The following is a 12421-nucleotide window of genomic DNA, read 5'->3' on the forward strand; positions in this document are numbered from 1 at the left end:
GAACACTCTTGGTATAAGAGGGTCCCGCTGCTTGACTCGCTTCTTGACTATGCGGGTCCTGATGGGTTTCATTCTCTACCTTAACTGTAAAACAATAGGAGTGACAATAAAAGAAATGAGCCAAAATTGCTCAACAAGCCTGCAACAATATATATATATATATTATAAAAAGAGAGAAATAAATGAACCAATAAGCTGTTGGTTTGAACAACCATCTGTATCTGTATATGATAATAATTTGCCAACACTGGCGAGTGCCAAATGAACAAGACTGGAACAAGAACCAACATATGCACTATAATCTGCTGATCAGTCAGAATATAGTGCGGATCTATACCCAACTGCATAGACCCAACCAACGTAAGGAGTACTCAGGCAACTATGGCCTATTAATTAATGGTCTGGGAAAAACCCAGCCTTTATAGTAACCATCCAGTCCAAGGCTGAGCATCCGGAACAATCGGTATGCTATTGATGTATCCCAACACCAGGATATACCAGAATATATGTAACAAGGGTAAAGGAATTGAAATATGAACAGGGAATTCATTAAATTGGGTAAATCAAGAATTAAAATGAAATGGAACGAGTGATAATAAATAGGTAACAGTGTATATGAACAATGATTATCAAAGAGAATCGATACGATAGAAAGGAAATATAAATCACTATTCTGAATTTAGAATAGGGGAAAAACTTGCCTTGCGCGTACTTGACCTGGTTTAACTTACTGCCTTCTGACCCTAGCTTGCTCTGCTTTGCTAACACTGAACAAATCATAGAAAGATAGGTGTTTAGATAATTTACTACATACGTGTATCTTGAATTGATATCACGCAACCTTATCAGTCTACCCATGCGTTTCTATCTGACTCGTATATATATATACATATATTTACACAACACATTTATGCACATAATCACATATAACACGTAACACGTAAAGCACACAATTAATTTCTAGATTTATAATTATTTTTAAAATCAATTCCGGGCTTATACCTGCATTACTAGTCGTATCTGATTTTTATTATAATTTTTCGGGATTTATTCGGCTCAATTATATCCCTACTAGGACCTATGAACTATCAATTATCACCAAACCACTCTTTTTCAGAAGAAATTATAACTTACAACCATTTTTATTGGATTCGTCTCATTTTTCTGAGTCTAGGGGTCTTCGTTTCACTTAAATCGGACTAACGGTTGAATTGTTATGAATTAAACACTGATAATTCAATTTATTATTCATTATAAATAATTATTACAACCTTTTAAATCCTAAAACAATTTTTACATAATTATTTAAGAAAAATCAAAGTCAAAAATAATTTTTTTATAATTTTTGGAGTTAAAATGAAGAAGTTACGATTTATTGAAAATTATGTGATTAATTATTGAAATAATTAATCATTTAATAAATAAATAACTAATAAATAATTAATAGATAATTATTTACTAATTTAAAATAATTAATCCCTAATTATTAGGATTAATCACAATTTATTACAAATATTTACAACTCATCGTTATTTATTTGATTAGATCGATTATTTACAAATAATCAATCAACTTAATTAACCGATACGCTATTTATCGAATAACTACGAATTATTCGAATTATAATCTAACTCAACGATTAATTACTCGTATAAATACGAGCTACTCGCCATTCTCATATAATTATCGAACTATTACATTATTACTGAAACTCATACGATTCATTAATCAATTAATTATCGGTATTTAATTATATGATACAAATAATCACTACAATATTATTCGAATAACTATCGCTCGAATAATAATTCCCATTATCGAATTATTACTCGTAATAATAACTAATTATCGAATTATTAATCATATTATTTAATTATTTTTAATCCTTATTTATTAATTAATTATCTAATTACTAATTAATTACCTAATTATTATTAATTAATTAGATAACTAATAAATAATTAGATAAATAATTAAATAATTAATTAAGTAATTAAATTCGAATTTATAAATTAATAAAATAATTTAGAAATTAATAATACTATTTTTCAGAATATAAAACTAATTTTTAATTAATTTTTAGAATTACTAAAACTAATTTCTGATTTTAGAAAAAATAAAATAAATATTAAAAAAAAAATCAGAAACACAACACAGGTTTTCAGATTAGGGTTTTTAGGATCAAACCCCGGGTCGAAACCGGGTTGGAAACCGGGTCGAACCCGGGTTATCGGGTCACGAAGAACATCACCGCGGCTCCGCCGCCGGTGATCGTTCCAGTACGAAAACGACGACCAAACATCGTGATTCCAGTCGATTTCTTCTGGGTTTTCAATCCCCAACATCTCTGGACCACTCCCTTTTCTTCATCTTCGTCGTTCCGTCAAGAACGTCGCCGGAAAACGTAGAACAGCGGCGGCGACGTCGTTCTCCGACGAGCACGAAAACCTCAACCAAAATCTACGAAACCGGTGTCGTTCGACTGTAAACTCAACGATCTATTCATTCCCCACATCATAACAATCAAACAATCAGCCATAATCAAAACCCGAATTCGAACAATAAACCCGAATATACGAATTAAAAATCGATTAAACTAACAACAAAAACGATTACATAATTGAAAACTACAATCAATAAGCTTCAAAACGGATACTTACATGACTGATTTGGTTAACAAAATCACGATCAAAATCCGGTTTGATTCTCTGCCCTGTTCTTCACCAACAAACCCTAATTCTTGATTTTTCTGAATTTTTAATAATAATTAACTAATTAATTAATAATAAAACAGCTATTTATAATACTGAAAATAATACCCCTAAATAAAATTAAGGGTCTAATTACACTCCTAATAAAAATATTTGGCCCCAATTTTTATAATTTTTGGGTATTAATATTGAATTTTTAATTATCCAATAAATACAAAATAAATGCTAAAAATTCCCAAAAATTGTGAATATTACAAAAATGCAAAGAAAAATGATATATGATAATTTCATGATCATATAAAAATAAAAATGTGATTTTTGTGGGGCTTTTGGTACCCGAAGGGATCCGGAAAAAGTCATTTTTCGCGAAAAAGGTCAATTGGTAAAACGTCTAGGGGTTCAGAATAGCGATACGGTATAGGGCATTTTTGGCAAAATAGGGCCAATGATTTTGTTTGAAATACTGGCTTTTAAAACATAGTTTTGAGCTGTACAGGTTTTGATATAATATATATATAACTGACGATAAAACGTTCAATAACTATCCAAAACACGTTTGGATCAAAACAACCAACACATAACACATAGCAGTTAGGGTTCAACGACTTAACACATTTAATCACATAATAATACACATAATTTATTATTATTATAATATAATACAGGCGTAATTCCTCGGTCGTTACAATTAAAGCCATTGAGAAGGTTCAAGAGGAGCAACAGGCCCAAATTGTTGAGGTTTTGGTTAATCAAGCTTCTCAGAAAGCTCAATTGGATGAAATCCAATCTTCAGTTGAACTTCTTTTCTCTCTCTCTCTTACTTCCTGATGATGCCAAAAAGGGGGAGAAGGTAGTTAAGTCCAAATGCTCACCTACTCAAGTACTGAAGAAGAAGGATGATAAAGGTGATGACTAGGGAAACTCTGAAAAGAGCAGAGGTCAAAGAAAAGTTCAAGGATAATCTTCTATACAGAATAAGTCAAGTTCTGATGCTGTGAATGCTCAAAGTCTGACGTCAAGTGCTGATAAACAAAGTCTGATGTCAAGTTCTGATATTCTGATTCAGTCAGGATCAAAAGACTCTCAGAAGTTTATGCAAACTCTGAAGCTAAAAGGGAAGCAGACTACTGTTTATTACAAAGATCCTAAAATCCAGACACTTGATGAGGAGATAACAGGAAGATTATTTCTGAAACACAATCCAGGAATGGATTTAGAAGCTCTCAAGGAGGAAGAAGCTAGATTTGCAACTGAGAAGACAAATCTTAAGTCTAAACCTTCTGATGCAAAGAAACCTCCAAGGCCTAAGGAAAAAGGCATTATGATCAAGGAAAAGTCAAATTCTGAAATTTCAATGTTCAAGACTAGATCACAGACTGAGAGTGATCCAGAAGACAAAGGGAAAGGAAATTTTGATGAACCAAAAAAGTCACTGGAGATGAAAATTCCTCAAGTTCTGATGAAACCAGTGTGCAAAATGGTTCAAGTAACTGATGATAATCTTGTTGAAGATGAAACTGTTCAAATTCTAAAAAGAAGAAAGATAATTGAAGAATCTAAAACAACCTCTGACACTGCTCAAGTTGTTCATAATGAAGGACAACAAGCTACAGAAGAAACAACAAATTCTGATCAAATTGATTTGAATAAAATGACAATTGTTGATAAGAAGAAGCTGTTATGGAAGAAAGCTACTCCAGTTGAACCAAAATCCAATCTCATGATTAATCAACTCGCTACATTTGGGTTGAGAGCCAAGCAACCTAGAGATAGATCTGGATTAGGTTCTGACGAAGAGAAGATTCAAACAGGAGTAGAAGTTACTCTAAGAGATCCTTTCATGTTGACAGACAAACCATATGAACAAATCAAACAAAAGTACCTTGACAAGGTATTGTCTGCTCAAGTTGTGATAGATGCTCATGATAAGGAGAATCTTAAAGAGAAATTGATTTTATTTCTCAATGATGGAAGGACTTATAGACTAGTTGATACTGATGTACTAAAGAAGTCTGTCAGAGAGCTTCAACATATTCACTATCTTCTGGAAGTAAAATCTAATGTTACAAGAAGATGATCAAATATATTTTGAAGGCTATAAGAGATCTACTCAGAGTCTCTGGTACAAAGACTTCTCATTACAGTCCAATGATTATTGAAGATGATGGAAGAGAAATTTCTATGCTGAAGAATTCTGCTAAGGTGGAAGTAATTCTAAAAGGAAAATGCTTAAGTTATAATGAAAACTCTTCACATCCTAGAGTTATCAGACTTGGTGATGGACTTGAAAGAACATCCATTCAAGCTCTCAAAACAACCATTTATCAGATTGGTGATAGTAAAAAATAAGAACTAATGCAGGTCAAAGCACAATTAGTTGAAGTTCTGAGGAAAGCTGAAGATAAGCTGGTGAAAGATTTTGTTAAGAATCATTATGGGTTCAGATTGATCCAACTTCCTTGAGTGAACCAGGTATTGGAGCAACTCCTGAGAGATTGAATCAACTGGAATCTGTACATATGGTTTACCATACCTACTTGAAAGAATACATTATGTTGTATTTCATGACAGATGGTAGGGTTTATCATATAAGACAAAATGCCATTCCATTGAAGTATTTTGAAGAATTGGAGCATGTACTTTTCTTACTTCAAGTGGATGACAGAATAACAGATACTGCTGCAAACTACTTAAAAGAACAGATTCAGAGACAGAAAAGGCTTTATTCTGTTAAGTCTGACAGCATATATGTTCCAAAGTACAGAGATCACAATGGTGATATTGTTGATATGAAGCCTAATACTGCACAGATCAGAACATATCTTGGTATTAAGGGACTTGAATTCAATCTAGAGTCTGACAAAGCTTATGTCATAAGACTAGATCAGGAGTTGAGAAAAGCAAAGATCAATGATCTCAGAGCTGCAATCTTTCAAACTGGTGAAGATACTGCAGAGCTTAAAAATGTCAAAAGGAGAATGATTGATGAACTCAGATATGCTGAGAAATGTTTGTTGAAGAACTATCTCAGAACAACTCCTGACATCAGAGAGATCAGAAAATGATGAAGCCAAGTCGAAGATCTACAACTGCTTAAATTTTGATATTTATACAGACTGAAGTTGTTATCAAAAGTTGAAATTGGTAAAAGCTTTAAGGATTGTAAGTTGTAGTTATCTAGTCTAATTCTCATGCATTTGTACTTAATGTTTTTGACATCACCAAATATCTGTTAAACTTGTATATTATGTTAATTTACAAGTTGGGGGAGATTGTTAGATATATTTGATAATGTCATGGCTAATATATTTTATGTTTAGCTTTCAGATCTTACTTGAACAGGATAAATCAGTACTTAACTGTTGATCAGTACTTATACTGGAAGTCAGGACTTAAGGATATCAGTACATATGTTATCAGGAGATAATCGTCAGAAGATAGATATCAGAACTTAAGTGCTGAAGGATAATCAGATAAGGACAGTAGCTGATTAAAGGAAAGAAAATCAAGATAAACATAAGAAGAGATATGCATGAAGAAGGAATTCCGTAAAGAATGGAATACTTGGAAGAAAAGATATCTGATTGATATATTTTAGGAAGCAGAATTATATTCCATATCAATTAGCGATTATCTTGTAACTGTGTAGTATATAAACACAGATATAGGGTTTACACTATAAGTGTTATCATTATTAGAGAAGATTATTCATTGTAACCCTAGCAGCTCTCGTGATATTTGTTCATCACTGAGAGGTAACAGTTCCATACTGTAACAGAGTTTATTGTTTCAATAAAGTTTATTTTCTGTTACTTAAGTTCTTAAAGTTCGATTTGAGTGTACTATACACTGTATTCACCCCCTCTACAGTGTGTGTGTGTGACCTAACATAGTCGATAATAATTTAATTTAATGTTGGCCTGTTAGGTGTAGCTAGTTTTATTAAACTGGCATTGCTTTTCAAGTCGTATGCACTCTGTAGTTTCTTTTTTACGTAATGAACTTTTAAACTATATTAGCTAGATTACTTGATATAAAGATATGAACAAAGTTGAGAACACAATTATTCCGCCAATGAAATTAAAGAAAATGCTTTATTAGCTTAATCTCGATCACTCAAACACGAATACTTTATCAGATGTGTCCGGCCCTGATGTTAACGAAAAGTATGGAATATGAGGTTATGTGTGTTCAGAATATAATGGAAGTGAGGGATGAGTCCTGCCATTCAGACATTGTAACTTGATGGTGAATTGGTGATCATAGACTGAACGACCTTAACATCGAAATCTCGGTGTTGTTGCAACTCAATTCTCTGCAAACTATGTGAAGAAAGGAGGATGAAGGATGTTAATAAACTCCAGACTGAGATGGATGATAAAAAAATTGAACCAGACTGTGTTACATGTAACACATTGATTACTGCATGCTGCAGGATTCGAGACTCGAAATTGGAATGAAAATTTAAAAACAATATATTGCAAGCTGGATTAGGACTTGACAAATTCACATGAAATGCATTGAATTGATGGTTTCTGCAGAAAACTGGAGATGGATAATGCAGAAGATCTATTGCATTTCATTGCAAAGTGCAGAATTTTCTGCAACTTATTACATATATTCATGCATGTTAATGGTTCCCTGCAAGGCTGCAACTACCTATACCCAGTGTTATTAAAATCGCTAATCGGGTCTAATCGGTTGAGGTACCGATTAGCGATTAATCGGTAAATCGGGATTAATCGGAACGATTAATCGGAACAATAATCGGACATATTTTTTAATATTTTTTAAATATTTATTAAAATAATACATTTTCAATACACATGTCAATTACCCTGCACAATCTTTGGGTCGAGCTTGCATGAATATTAAATTTGGCCCATAATCTTGCAAATGAACGGCCCATTACAATAGACAATACATTAGTATTCCAGTTATAAGATTAGGTATAGGTTTTTACATCACGCCTCTAAAGTCTAAACTAGTAACTCATCTAATAGCCTTCTTCTCATCTTCTTCTTCTTCTATCACCTTCTTTCATTACATGTAAACCAAATCTTATATAAACCCAAAAACTTTAGAACGTTATTCAACCAAATCATCATAATCCACTACTTTGTTCATACACCCATTTCATTACATTGAATCAGAGACTACAAATATGAACATATATGCACATATATACATATATTGAGTGTTTAATTTGTGTTGAACGACTAAGAATCTGTGAAGATTTGATTAGATTCGACCCAACTTTTATTATCTTGCTCGACTTTGGTCCGATTTTGACTGGATTGACCCGATTTCCTCGGAAAAACGTTTTTCCGGCTGATTTAGCTGAAATAAATCATTGGCCTACGGATTGACGATTAATCGGCCGATGATTAATCGTCAAAATCGGCGATTTTTACAACCATGCCTATACCTATATAAAATGGACAAAATAAAATAAATTAATTGAAAAAGTAATTTCTGCATAATTTTTAATAATAATATACTACTAATGAAACACTTAGGGCCTATTTGGATTGGAGGTTGAGATGTGAAGGGCTAAGTTGGGTTGTGTTAGACTAGGTTGGGATGGGATGAGTTAGGTTAGGTTTAGCCCCTACTCTATTTGGATGCAAGGTTGGACAGGGAAATGGTTCAAATTAGAAAAAATCATGGAAAACAAAAATTGAAAAAGTTAAAAGTTTTAATATAAAATTATTAAAAAGTTTAGAATTTTACATAATATTTTTAAGAAGTAAAATTTTAAAATTTGAAAAGTATAACGAATAACTAAATTGACCTTTTTATTATTAAATCAAATATTTGATAATAACAAATTAAAAAATGATTACAAACTAATAAATATTTGAAAAACCAAGCTGAAACAAGGAAGAGCTGGAGTGAAAAAAAAACCAGGAAACAGAAAAAAAAAAGTCATGACACCCCGATTTGGGGTGTTGGAAATGTTATGATTTTGATATAAAAGGTAACCCTTCTCAACCCCGACTCAAACCTCTTGAAGCAAACCCTCCATTAATTTTTTTTGCCAACCATGGTTCTCTTAACACCAGCCTTCCCCAACCCACCCCCTCCTAACCCCATCCAAATGAACCCTTAGTATGGGCATTAAAGTTTGAACTATGTGAGTTGAACAGATAACAATTTTTATACACTTAACACACAAGTACACAAACAACTATTTTTAAAATTGTAATTTCAATTCAACTTTACATGCCAAAAAATTACATATTTTAAATTATTGTTAAAACCCCAAAAATATAAAAATAGTAAAAAATAATTGCATATCAATTTTACTTACTAAATTTACCATATTAGTTAAAATTTTGTATTAATAACAACATTATTTATCCATAATACAATATAAACTTTATCAAATTAATTTCAAGCCATATTCTTAAAAATCAATAAGTTATTAATTATATTTACTCTTTTAGAACAAATTTAAACATACACCAACATCTTTACATGCCTCTTTAATACATGAATAAATAGCCGTAATACATGAATAAATATCAACAAAATGAATTATGTATTCCTCTTCTTCTTCTTTTTTTACATTTTTACCCAATTTTTCATAATTAAAGTTATTCTATATTTATAAAAATATATTTTTTCTTACCAATTTCAACATATATTATATCTATATAATACAACATTTTATTTTTAAAAAAATTTAATTCATTCTCATCATTTTTTATTTTATTTTTATTAATATATTTTTATTTGTCATTAGGATTTGTCATAGAGTACTACAGCCAAAAATATATTATTTTATCAGTCATGTTACTTTATATAATACTTTTCTAATTTAACTTTAGATATTTTCATGCCATACAAGATATTAAATTTGTGCCCCCAATGCTCCAATGCACGCATCAACATTGTCGATATTGAAACTTTAAAATTACTGTAATATTTCAATTATTCATAAACTTTAATTTAAATATAACTATCTTTATAATTATCATACGAAAATTACTTTCACACAACTTATACTAAATCACACAATCTAATATATATATATAACAATTTTACTTGAGTAGTATATGTCACTTTACACGGCTCCCCGAAAAAACAATCGAACTATTAAACAACTTCTTTAATAATTGACTATTAAAAAAACTTTTTTTTGATAAACTCTAGAATGTACAATGGAATTGAAGGGAGAGGTGGACGTGCCAAACAAACATTACTCTATGAACTACACAAACACCAAAACTAAATACCAAGTGATAAAGTATTTGTCCAAACTCTATATACATATCAAAATCTAAGATATTTTTTTACAAAAAAAAATACTAACTTTAATTAAAATGTCAAAACTAGAATTCATTGTTTGATACCAATTCAGGTACAACTAAGCTAGACACAATATTAAATTTATTGATCTCAACAAATATCAATACAAATGTAGTGACAAATCTGTTATCAAATAATCAGGTACATGTATTATATTAAGCTTACTTCACATATACAACATTAACATAAATATTATCAATTTACTACTACTTAGGTGTGAGTAGACCTTGTTGACGGATGAATCTTGTAACAATAAAGATTGAGGTTTCTCGCCGGAACTAAGATCTATAACGGTGGTTCTTCGCCGGAAAATCAAACGGTGTGTGGTGGTTTGTGGTTGTTTTAGGCTAAGATTGATCAGAGTAAGTGGTGGCTCCTTTTCAGCTCTCAACTTCTTACCCCTTCTCAATGTGCATACGTACCCTTTATATAGGGATCAAGCCTGACGTAGTTCTTGGGGAACAAGAAATCTAATGGGCTTAGACTTCTTATTCTTAGGCCCGGTGGAAGCCCATCCGAAATCCATCTTCCGCTAGCTTTAGGAGTGTCCAACTATGAGGCCCAACCGCGAAGGCCCAAGGCTCGTCCGTAATCGTAGGACTTCACGGATAGTGCATCTCCCTGTGCAAGGATAAAACTCCGCTACATCTATCTCCCTTGATTTACGGATGCAGGTATAGCCACGGTTCACCCCAAATGCCGGACGCGTCCCTGTCCCCCGAATGAGGATAACCCACCAGATAACAGGACAGGTGATCCCAAGCTCTTGGGTGCAAAGTGTAGGATGACTCCAAAGTTCTCCAACGAGGACACCCGTTGAATACAAGAAAAAAGTTCCTAAAGCACACACCAATGTTAACCCCACATCCTCAACGAGGACACCCGTTAAATACAGGAAGAAGCCTTCAATCATCAGGAATACCCTTGGAGGCCTTCCAGCTTTTCACGGACATCCCCCTCATTGACCGTCTCAAAGAGGAAATTCTTCAAAGAGTACCTGCAATAAATACGTTAGTAAAAATAACTTCCACTGCTCTTTTCCATGCAAGCTTTGTCCTAAGTCACCCTCGAGAATGCATTTACCACGCATAGGATGCGTCCTAAGACATTGGGCGCGCCCTAACCTCCATGAAACTTGTATTTGTTCTTCCAACAATTACCTTCCCTGACATCCAGCATATTAGAACGCGTCCTTTCTTTTTGAGCAGTTCATCCAACCTTCACTGCTAGACAATCATAACTATCAAATATTTCCAATACATTGGACGCGTCCAAAGCTCCAGGGCGCGTCCTCGCGCTTCCAAGCTTTCCTATCATAAGACCATTCCTTGTAAGGCTCCCCCTTCAAGTTGGGTGCGTCCTGCGGGCCTGGACGCGTCCTCTCCTTCTATAATACAATACAGAGTTTGACTGCAATTAATCCGCATTTGACCCGAGTCAATCCAATGCCAAATTTTGGATATAACAACTACCCTCTAAATTCCATTTTCAGTTGAAAACAAAATTGGAATTTTACTCAAGACCATAAGCCGAAATTTAGATTGCCCCATTTCTAAACATCAGGACGCGTCCTAAACCCTGGACGCGCCCAAGGTTTTCATAACTGACCGTTGCGTGACAGCTAGTACACACGTCATCCACCTACTTTTCTATAAATAACCTAACACACCTCATCATTGTCACTTTCCTCTTTTCTCTCTCAAGAAACCGCCATCGCCGCCGCTCCTAAGCTTTAGGTTCAAAACTCCAACGATTTAGCCGGCCATTTATCGATTTCTCTAGCTTAATCCAATCCCAAACTTACGAGGTACGTAAATCCTCTTTTACTTCCTCATTTGGTCGAGTAATCCAACCGCAATAATCAAAAAACCGTTCATATGCTTCCTTTTTACTTTAACTGTTCTTCATTTTCTTTTGTATATATATATGTATATATATATCAAAGCATCATATTTTGCCTATTTAATTCTGTAATTGCATGTTTCTAGGGTTTTAATCGAATTTCCCCAAATTGACTATAATCGTTTCATATTCTGCTATATTCCCACAGTTGTGGACGCGTCTACCGCTCAGGGCGCGTCCTATATTTATCACAATTTAAGTTGTTTCAACCAAGAACTACATAGACACACTTCTTCACCTAGGATGCGTCAACCCAACATACTTCCTGCGATAGACATTTAGGATACGTCTTCACAATCATTCCTTCGCCCTTGCTGTCTTTTACTTATTTTTAGTATATATTTTTTATAAACATGGACGCGTCCTCAAGATCTTCTTCCTTCTTATTTCAGCTGGAGGACGCGTCATCCTCATCACCTTTCCATCCATTCAAAGTTCTCAACAAACGCCTTGGAATTTACTCCCCACATTCGATCTCTTTCAAATCTGAACTC

General features: G+C 33.2%; 1 protein-coding gene across 1 annotated transcript in view; it reads right to left on the minus strand.

Annotated features, from left to right (window-relative positions):
• LOC141686128 (uncharacterized) overlaps positions 1 to 11699 on the minus strand; it is a 32732-nt gene extending 21033 nt beyond the window's left edge. The window contains exons 1-3 of the mRNA XM_074491184.1: positions 11695 to 11699; positions 10948 to 11022; positions 10070 to 10148 (exon numbers count right to left, since the gene is read on the minus strand). Coding sequence (XP_074347285.1) covers positions 10070 to 10148; positions 10948 to 11022; positions 11695 to 11699 — 159 coding nt within the window. The remainder of the gene's footprint in view (positions 1 to 10069; positions 10149 to 10947; positions 11023 to 11694) is intronic.
• Positions 11700 to 12421: the final 722 nt, after the last annotated feature.

The sequence above is a fragment of the Apium graveolens genome, chromosome 9 (genome assembly GCF_009905375.1).
Source record: "Apium graveolens cultivar Ventura chromosome 9, ASM990537v1, whole genome shotgun sequence".
NCBI classification, from domain to species: domain Eukaryota; kingdom Viridiplantae; phylum Streptophyta; class Magnoliopsida; order Apiales; family Apiaceae; genus Apium; species Apium graveolens.